The sequence below is a fragment of the Megachile rotundata genome, chromosome 15 (assembly GCF_050947335.1).
Source record: "Megachile rotundata isolate GNS110a chromosome 15, iyMegRotu1, whole genome shotgun sequence".
In the NCBI taxonomy this organism is placed as follows: domain Eukaryota; kingdom Metazoa; phylum Arthropoda; class Insecta; order Hymenoptera; family Megachilidae; genus Megachile; species Megachile rotundata.
Genome location: NC_134997.1, coordinates 11,341,102 through 11,359,484, shown reverse-complemented (window position 1 = coordinate 11,359,484; position 18,383 = coordinate 11,341,102). Strand labels below are relative to the sequence as shown.

Below are 18,383 nucleotides of genomic sequence, written 5' to 3'. Positions count from 1 at the left end.
GTAAGGTTGAAGGCAACCTAAGTTACCTCGATTCTGAACTAAAATCAAATTTTAGTCTATCGTTTCCTGGACGATACCTTCAAAAGATATGGAAGCTCTGACTGCAAGTATTGGAAAAATATTTTGATATGATTTATGTGACATTTCAATTATTTTGAGGTTAGGTCACAAGGTCCTTTCTTAACCATTTGTTCATACATGTTTGTAAAACATTTAAGAAGCTGATGTATCTGATTGAAAACATCTGAAACAATATTCTTGCTTCTCTAAATATTTTGAGGTTAGGTTATCAGGTCATATAACTCCTTTCGGGGACTATCATTTTTATGGACACATTCTTGAAAAATTTAAGTACTCAATTAAAAATGCAGGAAACATGTTTGTCTAAGTATGTTAGGTCACGTAACATCTATCAAAACAGCAAATTAATTAATTGTAACATCCTTGAAACACGTGAATATTAACAAAGAGAATGGAACAAAAGAGTCGATGAAACTGATATGCAAAAAAGAAAATGAATGAATTGATTCGCACGGAGCCACGATCGACCTCTACGTCGGTCCGTGACCTCCGCATATATACGGTGCTATGTCCTCGCTGGATGTCATATTACTTATTGATACGAGCAGAATTCGACGCGTGTAGAATAGTGAGACGTCGACGTTCTTAAATGGAAGTAATATTGGCCGGTTGATTTGGCAATAGATCAAACGTTGGCTGGGTGACCGTTGGGACCAGACAACCACCTCTTTGTGTCGGTGTCAAGCTTCGGCACTTTCGATAGCCGAATTCCCTGTCGATGATGTCACGATCGATGCGGGCGATTTCGCGCCGCCAAATCGTGAGAACTGAGTCGAGAGGACCACCTTGGTGATGCTAGGCTTTTAACCCTTCTATTATTGTGTGATTTAACGCGGTTAAATTAGGGTATGTCACGCGTTTAGATAATTAACCGTTGTATTTTTAGGTATTTGGATCACAATATGTAGTTCTATGCGTTTTATTGCCATGCGAGTATTTGTATAAGAGATTACGGATCGTACCTTTACGTCGGGGTTACTAGGCGCTGTATTTCCACGCGTCAAGGTTACTACGCGGCGTATTTCCACGCGTCATACTTCTATGCGCCGTATTACTACGCATTGAGGTTACTACGCGTCGTGTATCCACGCGTAGGGATTACTACGCGTTGTATTTCTACGCGTAGTAGCTTTACGCATTGTATTTCCATGTGTCGAATCTCCATGCGCCGTATTTCCACGCACCGTAACTCCACGCGTCATATTTCCACGCGTCGAATCTCCACGCGCTGTACTTTGACGCACCGTAACTCCATGCGTCGTATTTTTATGCGTTGAGATGACTACGCGCTGTATTTCCACGCGTCGAATCTCCACGCGCCTTAACTCCACGCTTGGAATCTCCACGCGCCGTAATTCCACGCTTGGAATCTCCACACGCCGTAACTCCACGCTTGGAATCTCCACGCGTCGTACTCTCCACGCGTCGTACTCTCACGCGTCGTATTTCCATGCGTTGAGATGACTACGCGCCGTAATTCCACGCTTGGAATCTCCACGCGCCGTAACACCACGCTTGCAATTTCCACGCGCCGTAACTCCACGCTTGGAACCTCCACGCGTCGTACTCTCACGCGTCGTAACTCCACGCGTCGTATTTCCATGCGTTGAGATGACTACGCGCCGTATTTCCACGCGTCGAATCTCCACGCGCCGTAACTCCACGCTTGGAATCTCCACGCTTGGAATCTCCACGCGTCGTACTCTCTCGCGCCGTACCTCCACGCGTCGTATCTCAGCACCTTGAGATCACCACGCGCCATATTTTCCCGCATCGAATCCCCACGCGCCATATTTCCCCTTGCCAAATCTCCACGCGCCCTATTTCCCCGCATCCAATCACCACACACCCTATTTCCCTTCACTGAAATCGCCTTCCACACCATTCAGAACCCTTCTACGCCATATTTCCCTACGTTATATCTCCACGTGCCATATTTCCACACATACTTCCACATGTTCCATTTCTACCCGTCATATCTCCACATATATCACCCATATAGCAACCACAACCCGCAAGAATTGCAATGAATATATTTATGAGAAGTAATAACGAGAGCGACAGTTTCCAAGAGTATCCTCCACATAGATGGCGCTGCGGTCGCAGTGCTAGTAACCCGATAACGTAACCGCTTTTCGAAGGAACGGGGTTGTGGCAACGTAATCGGAAGGGCATTGACTTCACCGAGCTTACAAATCGCCTCTGAGCCTGTAAATCGACCGTGTGATATCGCGTTTCGCAAGCCGTGTTGCTCGAACAAGCTCGCCCACAAGCTCGGATCGATACGGGATGGAATCGACCTGATCTGGTGGTCCTTTGATTATTGTGTTTGAGGCTTGTATGATCATGAGCTGGGTTGGTTAATTAGTTTGTGTTGTGATTACCTTTCGTGGAACTTGATATGCAAGCTTTAAAAATTTGATGAGTGTTTGAAGATGGTGTCGTTTGAATTTTGGAAGAGGGTGTCTTTTGAATTTTTGAAGATGGTGTTTTTTGAATTTTTGAAGATGGGGTCTTTGGAATGTTTGATGGTGTCTAAGGGAGCATTGAAGATGGTGTCTTTGAAGTATTGCAGATGAAGAATTTTGAAGGCATATGTGAAGTAATTTTTGAACTTTCAACCCTGAAATTATAGTATCTTTTAAATCATAATCTGAAGATTGAGGAAGACTGTGACTGAGACCCCAAATGAACAAAAATGTCCTTCACACCTGAACCAAAGAAAAGAAACTGAATCTTGCGTTTACCTAAGTGATCAGAAATCAAACTGCAATTGTGAATAACAAATAAGTACCAGTAAAAATAAATCTAAAATCCATACAAAGTAGTGTAGCATTGTGATCATCCCTGCAGTCCACATGCAGTACCCTGGTGTCCACATTTGAAACCCAACCCCATAAATTACAACCCCCTTTCACCGTTCCATCAATGCATTCCACTTTCAAGGAATCGCAATTCCGGGATGAGGTAGCGTTTCTTGGTTATTAATGTGGAAAAATTGACAGGCCACCGACATATTTGCTAGACTACGAAGATTCAGACTCATCGCATTATAGGTAGAACGCAGCGTCATCGCCAATCGATAGACTCAAATTCTATAGTTCTTCGATGAACTCGACATCACGGTGTTGAAACAAATATTTCATCGGAATGCTGGTTTTTAAAGAGAACGAAGACCTTCGCAACGGTGTTAAACGAACGTAGAATTGAAAGTTTAATCCCATTCATCGAATATCGATTGTTTGCTGGCGTTAAAATCGCTTCCATCCTTTTCAGGCTAATTCCATTGCAAACAATTCGATCGATGCCTTTAGTTCGAAGGCAATCAATCTTGCTGGAAGTGTGGGGTCATTTTGACCCAGTTGGACTGTAAATTTGCGAAGGTGTAAAATAATTGCAAGGTTTTGAAGAATATTTTTGTAGGATTTTGAAGGATACTTTGCTGAAATTGTCTGGTGGGTCAAAATTAATCACCTGTCATTTTGTAGAAAAATTCATATTACAAGAACGGACAAGGTTTTTATCTTGTTACTCAGCTTTAAAAATAGAGCAATTTATAAGCGTACTTTTTCGTTTCAAGAAGAAACGTCCTGAATTGTTCTTCACTCGTCCTCCGTTCTCCTCGTAAATTTGAACGACCCCACCGGAAAGAATTATAGATATACGTGTTTTCGCAATTGCTAAGTGCATTAAGGGTGTGCAAACAGAAAGAAAAAGAAGGGTTAGAGGGAAACGTATGAACAAACAGAAACACGGTGGATGGTTATTGCTGCTTGAACAACCCTTGTTCGAGAAACAGTCGCATTATTCATTGTCACCCTTTCCGTGACGTAACCTCGTTCAAACTGTAACAAACTGCAGTTCTTCTTTCTTTCGATTCTATGAATCTCGATTATTTTTTAGCGACTTCTTTGAGAAGTTTGTTAACGGAAATGGCACTGTTATTAGAGTATTAAGTTTTATTTGGAATGAGTAGAATTTTTAGGGAAAATAAGTCATTAAAGTTCCTTATGTAGGCCTCTTACCATTGTCAAATATCCCTAGGTAGGTTTAACAGAGTTATGAAATATCCCTAGGCAGTTTACTAGAATTATGAAATGTCCCTAGGTAGGTTTACCACAATTGTCAAATGTCCTTAACAAGGTTTAATAAAATTATGAAATGTCCCTAGGTAGGTCTATCACAATTGTCGAATGTCCTCATCAAGGTTTAGTAGAATCATGAAATGTCTCTAGGTAGGTCTATCATAATTGTCAAATGTCCTCAACAAGGTTTAATAGAATTATGAAATGTCCCTAGGTAGGTGTACCACAATTTTCAAATGTCCTCAACAAGGTTTAATAAAATTATGAAATGTCCCTAGGTAGGTCTATCATAATTGTCAAATGTCTTCATCAAGGTTTAATAGAATTATGAAATGTCCCTAGGTAGATCCACCACAATTGTCAAATGTCCTCATCAAGGTTTACTAGAATTAAGAAATGTCCATAGGTAGGTGTGCCACAATTGTCAAATGTCCTCATCAAGATTTACTAGAATTATGAAATGTCCATAGGTAGGTCTACCACAATTGTCAAATGTCCTCATCAAGATTTACTAGAATTATGAAATGTCCATAGGTAGGTCTACCACAATTGTCAAATGTCCACATCAAGGTTTACTAGAATTAAGAAATGTCCATAGGTAGGTGTGCCACAATTGTCAAATGTCCTCATCAAGATTTACTAGAATTATGAAATGTCCATAGGTAGGTCTACCACAATTGTCAAATGTCCTCATCAAGATTTACTAGAATTATGAAATGTCCATAGGTAGGTCTACCACAATTGTCAAATGTCCACATCAAGGTTTACTAGAATTATGAAATGTTTCTATGGAGGTCTTCCACAATTGTCAAATATCCCTAGGTAGCTCTGTCACAGTTGTCAAATGTCTCTATCTAGATCTATCATAGTTGTCAAATATCCCTATCTAGGTCTACCAGAATTATGAAATATCCCTATGTAGGTATTCCACACTTATTGAGCGTACTTACATAGGTTCAGTACAATCATGAAATTTTCTTATGTAGACCTATCACAATTATCAAATATCCCTATGTGGGTCCACCACAATTGTCAAATATCCCCATCTAGGTCTACCATAATCATCAAACGTCCCTAGTCCCACCTCAATCAAATACCCCTATATAGTTCTCCCACATCATCAAATATCCCTACACCATCCCACCACAATTATCAAATACCCCACCTAGGTCAAATACCTCTATGTACTTCCACCACATCATCAAATGTCCCTAAACAAGCCCACCACAATTATCAAATACCCCACCTAGGTCAAATACCTCTATGTACTTCCACCACATCATGAAATGTCCCTAAATGATCCCACCGCAATCTCCAACCTAACCATATGGATCCCTAACAGAAAATTAAACCATCCCCAGCAGGAAATCCCTCTTGCAATGTCACTGCACCACCAGAATTAAATATAATACTCCAGTAATCCAACATTTAACATTTGCTCATCAAACGCCAATAAAATTAGCAATCGCAGATAATTTAAAATTGCACTCAAGTAACCAGTCGATTGAAGCGTAGCTAAAGTTGCTGGTGCCGATGGTGGTAATGCTTCCGGTGGAGGTGGATGTGGTGGTGGTGGAAGGCGCTTCGACTGGTCGTTCTGGGAGGGTTGCATAATACAGCGAGCATCGAGCTGCCAGGGCGTTGACTTTGCAAGGCATTACGTTTCTTACGCTTTGCTTCTCCCCCATTGCTAATATCGCTCCTCTTCGAACCCTCCGGATTACCCTGCCTTTTCCCGTCGATTATTATTACTCCACAGATTAGAAAATATCGCTGCAATTGCGGACTTTGGTCAACGATTCAAACGGAAGGTTATTGTACTTCAAGGACGAAGGGTCGTGTCACTCTGTCGGGAAAATGCAATTTGCTCTGGAATTTCATTTATGGAACGTGCCCCGGGTCTGCGTAGGACACTTTGCACATTTGCGCTAAATGGTATTAAGGTTGGAATCGTATTTAGAGTTCAGACCTGTTTTCTTTCGACATACTTTTCTTAGGCTGCTAATGGACGCTTGGTATTCTTTTGTCAATGTCAATTTTTTGGGTGAGAACATGTCGATGCCAAGTTTTCTGGGTTTCTAGACAGGAGGCACTTGACTGGTCACATGAACAACTTGCCTGCTATTGGTCATTAAGAAAATACATCAAACAAAATTATTTAGTATTGAGGGATCAGTAACATCAGATCAACCACTTTAATACATAAATAATTTAGCCTGATGTATTTTTCCTGGCACCAATAGTAGCCAAGTTATTCAGGTGGCTGGTTAAGTGCCTCACCCTGCTCCACAAGTATACAAAAGTATACAAGTATAATCATGTATGCATATGTACACATAAACCACATATACATACAAGTTTAGAGGACTCAACTTTGAGATGTACTCAAAATTAATTTTGAAGCTGTAAAAACCCTTTGAATATCTTTATGCTTGTATCAAATTCACGTTGAGAAATCACAGATAAAAGTCAACTACCTCACAGCTTTTTCCACAAATGAACTACTATATCATAATGGGAACCTAGTAACATTAAGCACATGTTCAAAGGCCAGCAGCTGTCGGTAACGTTGGCCACCATCCCCATTTTTTTGGTAGTAATGCGTTTTCGCAGGTGTCTGTTTCCCTGCGGCCTAATACCCCATGTGACCCGTGCTTTTCCTCCCCTGGGTCGATCCTAATTAATAGCGACAGAGATAGAAGTTCAAGGCCATTTCGCGTGAATCACTGGCTAATTGGGATCGAGTAGTACCCCGACGTTGATAAGCACCGACAATTGGGGTGGAAGGATAATTCTTGGGGCTGCAGATGAGACACTATGGGTAATTAAATGAACGACCGTTAGTGCAATGACACATACTGAAGATTTATTGCACTGCGATCGATATGCTGGGATGTAATTGAATGGATAGTATGGGGTGATTGTGGAAGGGAAGTTTGGTGAATTGGTATATTCTGAAATTAGATATCTGGGTTTAGGGATAGGGATATTCATGGATATATAGATTGGTATATTTGTGGATATATAGATTGGTATATTTGTGGATACGTGGTTTGGTATATTTGTGGATACATAGATTGGTATGTGAGTGGATGCACAGATTCATATGTGAGTGGAGTCATAGATCTTTAAATGGTTGCATGTTTGGGTCCTCAGGTACCTTCAATTTTTCTGAATCTACTCTTCCACATCTCCACACTTCTAGATCTATGCATTCCCTAAACCTATACACCCCTAGATCTACCTTCTCCAGATCTCTACATCCCTAGATCTACATACCATCTAATACACCCATATGTTACACCCACACATAGGTATAAGCTGTGTGTAAATTTTGAAATTTTGTAATACTCAAAATTTGAAGCAATTTGATATCCACATGTTGAACACCATACGTGAGTTTATATTATTACATACATATGAATATACACATATGGACACACACATATGAATACACACATATGGATAGACACATATGAATACATACATATACATACACACATATGAATAGTCACATATAGAGAGACACATATGAATACACACATATGAATACACATATATGGATAGACATATATGAATACACACATATGCATACACACATATGAATAGTCACATATGGATAGACACATATGAATACACACATATGAATACACATATATGGATAGACATATATGAATACACACATATGCATACACACATATGAATAGTCACATATGGATAGACACATATGAATACATACATATGGATAGACACATATGAATACACACATATGGATAGACACATATGAATACACACATATGAATACATACATATGAATGCACACATATGAATGCACACATATGAATGCACACATATGAATGCACACATATGAATGCACACATATGAATACGCACATATGAATGCACACATATGAATGCACACATATGAATGCACACATATGGATAGACACATATGAATACACACATATGAATGCACACACATGAATATACACATATGGATACCACACATATGCATACACACACATATGAATCTACATTAATAACTAAATTAAATCTGACACAATATAATATATTACAAAGACATAATTTTTGAACCGTAATTTGTCAAAAATTGGAATATTTTTCATGGATCCAACATGCGTTTGCATTTCGAGGTCACGTGAACCCACGAACGAAGCGGTGAATTTGGGTCGCTGTCTTTTGTACGGGCAGAAAGGGTTGCCCTTTATTATTTTGAAACCAGTTCAGAGGGAACCACCCGAGCAAAGCGACAATAGAAGAATCGTATCCCTTTCGAATAGAATGAAAACCGCGGTGACAGGTACGATAATGCCTCTTTCAGAGAAAGTGCTCACCCTTCTACCGCATGGCAAAAGTTACGCGCTTTTATTCCGCCGATTGAAATCTTATTGCGATGGCATTTCAATCTTTTTCGGGGCGTAGGACTGTTTATCGTGTACCAATTTTTCAGTCGGATTGAAGGGGGAAAACATGTATCTCATTCCTTTATTTGCAAAGTGAAGGGTGTTTCACAAGTGGTAAGAACGATTTATGATATATTTGATCGTGTGTTTTGAAATGTACTGTATAAAGAAGTTTTATGAACGTAATAAAAGTTGAAGCTGTGTACCTAACTTCTTTTGAAAGGAATTTACTTGAACTGGTGTATCATCTCTTTTGAAACGTCCTATATAGACAATCACAATTGCGTAATCACAATTACAAAATATGGTGTTCTATTAATAAATTAAATCTGAAGTTCAGTCACCTTCTATTTAGTGGAAAGACAACATCTGTTTTGAAACATCCTGTAGAATGTACTCAATATTTACAGCCTCAAAATATGAAGACTATAATGAATAAAACTAGAAATGAAATTCAAGTCCCTTCATACCTATATTTATATCTAAAATCTGATCACATGTATTTTGAAACACCCTGTAGTTCTACAATTTTCTACAAAATTCCACCACAAAAATTTTAGACAAATAAACCAGAGATGAACAGCAACACAATACAAGAATTCTTCACACTTATTAAAGAATATAACTTATTAAAAAAAAATATTTGAGCACATGTTTTGAGACGTCCTGTACATACCACGATCTTAATGTCAATCGTAAACGCAACAAAGATTCCCCAACGATTTCGCAGATCCGGCGTTCGGAATTAAGTCTTATTCACACTTTCAGTTCGTGTCTGTTATTGCTTGCTACGTTCCGCATAAAATGGCAGAAACGAGGAAAGAGTACAAGGATCATACTGTAAATGCACGAAACCATTACAATAAAACAGCCCCATTGGCTGGTCTGGCGCCTAGACTCGCACAAAGGAAGCCCTTAAGCTTTGTCGCTTAAACCTGAAGAACAAGGAACATTCGTTGTTCCTTGTGAACGCTTAATGAACCATAACCTCTTACGGAGATAATAATGCATTGGACAATTGCAACTGATGGGCTGAACTATCTTGCTTCTTCAATTTATTCACAAATTCTTATTTTTCATATTTTTCAATTTATAAAGAAATATTTATTTTTCATATTTTTCAATTTATGAAGAAATATTTATTTTTCATATTTTTCAATTTATTTGCACAAATTCTTATTTTTCATATTTTTCAATTTATGCACTAATTTTTATTTTTCATACCTTTCAATTTATGCACAATTTTTTTATATTTTTTAGACCTTTTAATTTATGCACAAATTTTTTATATTTTTCATATGTTCATATATTCATATGATGCACTTCATATAATTAAAATTACAAAATAGAAATTGTATTAATTATATAAAATAAAAATTGTATTTTTATGTAGACACTGTATTATCATTTCAGATGTTACCACTTTATGTTTGAATAATATTCTGCATTTCTATAATATTCTTTTAACTTGTATATTTGTATCATTTTGACATTGTGATCTTTTGAGGTTAGGAAAAGAAGTGATTCAAAATGGTGTAATTAAGAGCCATCTTAAGTCTGTGGGGATTATATTAATAAATCTTAAAAGAACTTATTATATTACCTACTGTGGAATTTAATTTATCTAAAAATTGAATTAAAAAACAAACTAATTGTCCACATATGTGTTTAAACTTAATTTATGTCCAAATCTCAAAATTGAAGCTTAACAAATTTACAGCCCAAAATTAACAAAATTTCCCTATAATCATAATTCTACTTCTATCAACATATTTTATTTAAAAATTGCTAATGTTTACAAGAGAGTAAGAAACGACAAAAAGAAATCGTCGGACGAGGCTGGCGATTTATTATTATTGAATAATTCAGAGAAAACAGAATATTTCGGTGGGCAAGTCATGTTTTGGCGGTCGAGAAACAGACCTTGGTAAACTTCTCAGAATGATGGATGCAACGCAACTGCCAGAACGTCGAAGAGAGTAAACTTTGTTCCGTTTTAAACGTGTTACCATCGGGTGTCTGTTACTGAGGACGACGACTGTCAGAGCAGAAAAAATCGAGGATTACTTGTTTAACTCTTGGGACGTAATTATAAAAAATATCGATGTACAATTGCCAGTGTATTTCGTAATCTCCCCTAGTGGAAGCTCTAAGAAAGCGATAATATGGTGTGACTCACAGGGTGTTTCCCTGGTGAGGGTAAGTTGGTGGGTTGCATTTTATTTGCTGGGTTATTAGTGTAGGCAATAGAAGGATATAGAGAATATAAGGGATGTGGGGTTATAGGGATGTGGAGATATAGGGATTTAGGGATGTAGAAATGTTCAAATAGGGAATTCAGGAGGTGCAAGATGATATGGGTCTAGGGATGTGGAGGAATAGAAATTTAAGGATGTGCAAATTTAAGGGTGTAGGGATCTAGAGGGTTAGAAGTTTGGAAGTGTAGAAATTTGAGGGGTGTAGAGATCTGGGGGTCTAGGGACCTATGAGTGTAGAGATCTAGGGTTATAGGTATCCACGAGTGTAGAAATCTAGGGTTATAGGTATCCACGAGTGTAGAGATCTAGGGTTATAGGTACTTCCAAGCGTGGAGTTCTAGGGTTATAGGTATCGCCAAGCGTGGAGATCTAGGGCTATAGGTACCTCCAAGCGTGGAGATCTAGGGCTATAGGTACCTCCAAGCGTGGAGATCTAGGGCTATAGGTACCTCCAAGCGTGGAGATCTAGGGTTATAGGTAGCTCCAAGCGTGGAGATCTAGGGCTATAGGTACCTCCAAGCGTGGAGATCTAGGGTTATAGGTACCTCCAAGCGTGGAGATCTGGGGTTATAGGTACCTCCAAGCGTGGAGATCTGGGGTTATAGGTACCTCCAAGCGTGGAGATCTAAGGTTATAGGTATCTCCAAGCGTGGAGATCCAGGGTTATAGGTACCTCCAAGCGTGGAGATCTAGAGATGTAGTAATCCACAAATGTGGAGATCCAAGGCTTCAGAAATTTAAGAACTGTGGAGATCCAGGGTTTAGAGATCTACTAGTGAAGATATCTAGGGTCCAGAAATTGTGATACAGAGATCCACGAATTTAGAAATGGACACTAGAGGTTCAGAATCCTAAGAGTATGAAGGTCCACATGTGTAGGACCTAACACAGAAACCTAGAGTCCTCTAAAGCTCTACAGTCATCATATCCCTAGTTATCATAGCCCTAGTTATCATAGCCCTATAGTAATCTAAAACTACATCCAGCTCCAGAAATTAGTTCCAAAAGTATAAACCTAGAGAACCAAAGACCTCTACCAAAATCACTAATTATCTTATTTCGTGCGCATGATGAGTACGTCCACCAGCTCAGGCGATATTTAGCATTCCCAAATCCTCATTATTCACCGTACGGTAACAGCTGCTTTCAAGTAAAAGCACGTTTGTTAAAATCTAAATTTAAGAAGTGGCACCATCGGTTCCTTGTAAATCGTGGAAAAACGCGCGGTTACCAAGGGAACAAGAGGAGAGGATGAAGGTAGAGGAACACAAGACGATTAGGATAGAAATAGACGGATAGACGAATAGAAGAAAGACAAGACAGGAGGAGGATATCGTGGCGAGGTAGACAGAGGGAGGTGTGGTATGCGAAAAAATACGCTGTTGGCACTTGGCTTCGGCAGACGACGAGATAAATAGCGCGCGTGGGTGCGGCTCGCCGATGTCTACGGGCCACACGCCACGTTTCCACCGGAACCAGTCAGCCACGGATCCCTCTGGCAGAGGGAGTGAAATCGTGGTGGGAGATAAGATACTTTTTTTTTAATAGTTCGAATTAGTATGAACTGAACAAGTAAAATGTGGATTTGGATGATGTCCATGTCTGCAGTGTTATAGATTTAACTCTTTTTTTTTATTTATCTCATCAAATAATAAAATTTAATTATTCCCAGAGTTTAATTATAGTCAGATGTATTTTGTTACTTCTGTCAGTAAATCGACTTTGTGGCAATCGACTATGTCTTCAGATTTTGGTATTTCTTATATATTAAATTTGGAGATTCTTAGGTTAAGTCTCTAAATATCCAGAGTAGATCCCTGAATCCTTAGGTTTCTAGATACATGAATTCCACATGGGTACATAGATCACTGTACCACCAGATCTCTAGACATTACTAAATTCTTATCTGTTAGGTTGCTCTGTTTAGGTTTGACCCAATCTCTAATTCCTCAGATCCTCATATCCCTAATTTCTAAATATCTCCACATTCTTAGCTCTGTAGATCCCTATATCCCCATATCTTCGCATCCACACATGCTCATATCCACACATGTTCATATTCACACATCCTCATATCCACACATGTTCATATCCACACATGCTCATATCCGCACATCCTCATATCCACACATCCTTATATCCACACATCCTCATATCCACATATGTTCATATCCACACATCCTTATATCCACATATGCTCATATCCACACATGCTCATATCTAAACATGTTCATATCCACACATGCTCATATCCACACATGCTCATATCCACACATCCTTATATCCACACATCCTCATATCCACACATGCTCATATCCACACATCCTCATATCCACATATGCTCATATCCACACATCCTCACATCCTCATATCCACACATCCTCACATCATCATATCCTCACATCCTCATATCTCCACATCCTCACATCCCCATATCTCTATACCTTCACATTCCCATCTCCCCAGATTTCCAAATCACCAAATCCCCATTTCTCCCGCTCCTACTCACCCACATCCCAATATTCCAAATTCCCACACCCCAAAACCTACCTCTCCACATCCCTACATCCCCAAATCCCCACATTCCTACCTCTACACGTCCCCATATCCCCCTACCTCAAATCCCAAATATACAATAACAACAGCACAAAAATTTAAACCCTCACAACTACATAACCTAAAAATTCTACCCCAATAAAAAAATAAGTGAAACAAAAAATGAAACAAAATTAATGATCTACCATGAAATACTAATATAAGATAAATATCCTCATACGTGAAACCGCAAGATCCACTGATTGGAAGCGTAACAAGATCCAGCGATCGGAAGAATATTGGTAGATTAATCAGAGAGGGAAAAGTGGAAGACGATTGGGGGATGATAGTCACGAACGGTGACTGGATTCGGCGCCGGAGTGCTAGGTGTGCATTCAGCGTTTTTTAGGTCGACTTTTTTTTCTTTTTTTTTCTTCGAAGAACAGTGAAGTGGCGAGCAGTGACAGTAACCATGTGACGCATTGCGTCAAAATCCAGTGTCGAGGAAACTGTTGCGCGAGATTCACTCTGCTCGGCCGTTTTAACGCCTTCGATCGATCCACGAAAATGAATTTACAAAAAAATATCTTCTTTATGGACCCCCCGTTTATCTACCCTCTTTTTACCCAAACATTCAACATTCTGTTATTCTCGAACCTACAGTTAACAGAAATGATATATTTTATAAATACTCGATTTTATTTTTAAAATACATTAAGTGTATCATCTCTAAAGATGCATCATTAAAATTCTACGAGAATTTCATGCCCTCAGAAGTTAATTGCGAGTCGTTAAATAACGAGTTAACTCGTAAACTAAACAATCAAGAAATAATCAAATCATGAAAACGCTGTAAAATGATACAAAGCAGTCGCATTTTACAGCCGCAAGTTCAAAAGCAGATCTGGCTCTCGAAATCCGCGACAATTAGGGAGGCACAAAACCTCTGAAATAGAATGGTGAGAGCAACATTTTAGTAACACGCGTACGTACATAAACGCTCGAGCAAACACGCTGCGCGAATAATTCTCTTATTTTCCCGGCGGACAGCCCACTCTGTTTACCTTTCGCGTTTCTCGCGGCCCGACAGCGTGTCTCGCGTTTCTCTAAACGCCTGGACTACGGGACAAATTGAGGCATCTAACCGATCCCGTAATCCTTTCAGCCCTCCACCAACAAACACATATTTTCGAAATGTCTTGGATGTTTGACCATCTATTCGAATGCCGCGAGCGGTTGAAATTCTTTGTAAAAGGGGACTTAAATATGGATAGGTAAATATAGGTGGTGTAATGGAAGGGTTTTGTCCAATGTGGTAAAAATTTTGAAGTTGTGATCGCGAGCGTGCTCGCAAGCATGGGGTGCCGCGGGCGTACCGACTAAGCGGCACTTTCGGGCGCGAAACGGTAGCGATTCAAACGGTCCGCGGTTTAAGGGATCGATATAAAAGCTGAAGGACTCAAAGAAGAAAGAATATAAAAACTTACCCGGAGAAACAGCAATAGCGAGGAAGGCAGCGACAGCGGCGAGGAGGAATATCCTAATCGCATTTCCGCCTGTTCGTCTTCTGGCTGGCCTTTGACCCCTGTGAGAGGAGGCGGCGGCGGCGGCGCAGCCTGGCCTTGGCTGAACATCGAGTACCACGTAAGCCGGTTCTTCCCGCTGGAACAGCAGTTCCTGATCGGCGTCGACGTCCTTCGGGACGCCGGACGTCGTAGTAGCACCGCGTCGTCGTGGTGATCGCGGCTGCTGAAGGTCGCTGGGACTGCAGCTACTGCCGGTACGGTCGATTACCGGACCGTAATACATGGCCTGCAGGAGCGACCACTGCCGTGCCACCGGGGGCTGCGCTCGTCAGCGAATCCTCACCGCCCCGCCTTGCGCAGGCGGGACTGTACCTTCGAAGGCACCTGCGGCGTCCACGACGACGACACAGAGCAACGAAGGACAGCCGCTGCAGCAAGGCATCACCACGACCCGGCTAGAATCTAAGTCGTTACCACCAGCACACTCAGCACCAACCACCAACAACGAGCGATTCTTCCTTGTTTCAGCCGGTCTCTCTTCTCGCCACCTCCGATCGTCGATCGGAGGATCGGTCGCATTCGATGTCGTTCGTTCGGGACGTCACTGTTCCGTTGGTCGGGACGCGTCGACCGACGGTGTAACATCAAGCGAAGGAACAGTCGTTAGCGACCCGCGTCGCTGCACCGTTCGACACGCGCGATCTTTCTTGGGAAGCGTGACGGGTCGACGTTACTCCAGGAACGACGGGTTCTCGTTGTCTCCCCTTCGCGTCATGTCGCCGCGCGGTTAGAAAGCACCGAGGACGAGGACATACGACGGAGTTTGTTTTTGCCGCGTGTGCGTGGTCGTCGCGCGTCGGTTACCGCGAGTAGAGCTCGCCGACAGGCAGCAGACGCGGAACTTCTCACCCCGACGGGGAACTCGACTTTGAAGAGGAACCACCGCGTGCGGCACTCCTACAGCGCCTCGTAGGAGGGAAGAAACCCTTTAAACGAAAAGCGTACACGCTATATTACCGGCGACGCGACGCGTCTACCGGTGCTACGTGCACGAGTGTGTGTTCCCCGTGCGTGTCAGGGTAACCAGGGGGTTCGTCGCACTCCTTTTTTCCTTCCTTTCTTCTCCCCGGTCCTCTGCGAATCGCGGTTTGATCGAAGAAAGCTTCTCACTAACGTCTCACCACGGCGATGTCACACCTTCTTCTTCCTCCTCCTTCGCTTTCTTGCCCGGCTGCTCGTACCTCTCTTAATCTTTATGCTCGATGAACAACGGCAGCAGCAGCGGCGACCGGCTGCGACTCGTCGTGTGTCCAGCGCGCCTGGACACTACCACCGTCCGGTAGGAAGTGTCGACTGCCACGAGGTGGACAGCTCTGCGAACCTCTGCCAACGGTAGCAGCACCAGCGACGACGACGGCGGCGACGTCGACGGCGGTGACGGTGGTGGCAGTAGCAGCACCGGCGGTGCTGGTATCAGTGGCGGTAGTAGCAGCACTGGCAGCTGCAGCTGGTGGTGCACCGGCGCATCCGGCTGCAGCTCGCATTCGTGCACGCAGCTAGTCCGGCACGTCTTATTTCGACGACCAATTCTCCTTGGTACCCGTTCGATAGCCAGTTAACGGTCCGTCAGGGGATAGAGTCGAACCGGCTGATCCGTCCTCGTGGACTCTTGGACGTGTACTGACTCCCCGAGCTCGGACCGGGTCCGCTTAACGCGTGTCGTTCGGCTCTCGTGGATGCGTGCGTGCACGCCGGCGTGTTGGTCAGCCAGTGGAGGGCAAGCAACTAGCGGCTCTACTACATACGACGAGGTGCTCGTTCGTCGCGCGACTGCTAGCGACCGGTGTTCTTCGGCTACGTTCGTGCTCGACGAGGCTCGCGACACTCTTCGCACACGCACGATTCGCGCGCAGCCTGTTATCGCCTGGCCAGTCCTACTCGGACCCGTTCCCGACCGACTCTCTCGGCAGGAGAGGACGAGTTGAAAAGCGGCTTTGCCTACAGCTAGACAACCTCTAGGATCGCTCGCTTTCGAGAAACAGGCTATCGCCGTTGTGGCGGCAGCAGCAGCGCCGCGACGTGCTCCGCCAGAACGTCGAGACGCCCCTCGATACCCCACCGATGCCATCGGCCTGGCCCGAAATCGATGCCCCGCAACGCGACGTCTCGAAACCACCCCCTTTGCCCGACCTGTGCCATCAACGAAGCAACGCTATACTCGCCACTCGCCCTCTTCGTCGCGAGAGCCCGCCCTCTCTCTCTTCCCTCGATCCCCTTCTGTCTATGCGATCCTCTCTCTCTCCCCCACTCTCTTTCTCTACGTCTTCGTCGCTCGCGTTTTACCCCATAGTTCCTACGCGTACAACGGGGCGAGTTTTCTTCGTGGATGAACGGATACGTATTCTCTTTTTACAGTCCGCTGCATGAATGGTGTCCCGTGAACGGCGGTGTCGTGTGACACCGATCGATCGCTGTAACTAATAGCCTGCATCGATTAAGGAACCTCAATTGGATACACGACTTCAATGACAAATTTTTTACAAATCTAATGTCCCAATAGATTACGTTATCCTCCGAATCGCTGCATATATTTTCGGACGGTTATGACTGCAGTAGCTCCGAAAGTTACACTGCGACCCATAAAAACCCCCCCGCTTTCATTCCCCTCGTTGGCACACGACGCTTAAAAAGTTCCTTCTACCCGAATGCAACTTTACTGCAAAATGGCTCCTCCCAGCAAACAAATTACGCAGTATGCATTTCTATCGTTATTCCATGACCCCGAAATATTAAACGGAAGGGACAATTACATAACGAAGAGCAAAGAATTGAATAGCGCGCTCGTTTCATGACCAATATCGTGTAACATCTCGGAAACGGTTCCAGTCAGCCGTAAAAGCCGAGGGTACCGATAAAACGTGCGGTCGCCAGCTCCACGGTCGTCCTCCGAAATTTCGTGGAAAGCAGGACACGCCGCGCGTTCCATCCTCAGTCGCCTTGGAGATGCTCCCAGCAGCCAGAGCAAGAGAGAAAGAGAGAGAGAGAGGAGTCAATAGACTCTCTACGTTGCGGCAGATGTACGTATCGATTTTGGAACGTTGATTCGCGCGTGTTCCAGAACGATACCGTTGCCCTCGACGCCGGAGATGCTGGTGGCAAGAATCTTCTTAGAACACAGCTTTTCCACGTTCGCTGTGGACAACGTTGCCAGCAGGCTGCAGGGACGACAGGGGGCTTCCAACACCTGGAGGCCACTGGGTGGCCGGCATTACCCTCGCCAGGTGGTTGCAACTTGTTGTTGCGAGCACCCGCGAACTACTCTTGCTTCTGTTTTTTTCACATGATGTAACTCCTCGGGAACTTTTACCAATTCGTCAACTGGGCTGGCTGGTCTTTCAGAACTGCAAAAATCTGAACTTCAGAAATTTTGAAATAAGATGTTTGAAAAAGGTTGCAGAACAAAAGAAGTCCACAT

The 18,383-nt window shown here is 42.7% G+C and overlaps 1 protein-coding gene across 5 annotated transcripts in view; it reads right to left on the bottom strand.

Annotated features, from left to right (window-relative positions):
• The window catches only part of LOC100879299 (protein kinase C-binding protein NELL1), a 95,188-nt gene extending 79,635 nt beyond the window's left edge, over positions 1 to 15,553 (bottom strand). For 4 of the 5 annotated variants that reach the window (XM_076540341.1, XM_076540343.1, XM_076540344.1 and 1 more), the window contains exons 1-2: positions 15,383 to 15,553; positions 14,870 to 15,044 (exon numbers count right to left, since the gene is read on the bottom strand). In XM_076540341.1, the coding sequence (XP_076396456.1) occupies positions 14,870 to 15,044; positions 15,383 to 15,553 (346 nt within the window). Of the gene's footprint in view, positions 1 to 14,869; positions 15,192 to 15,382 lie in introns of those variants that run through there. The other variant, XM_076540342.1, reaches the window with a different exon arrangement.
• Positions 15,554 to 18,383: the final 2,830 nt, after the last annotated feature.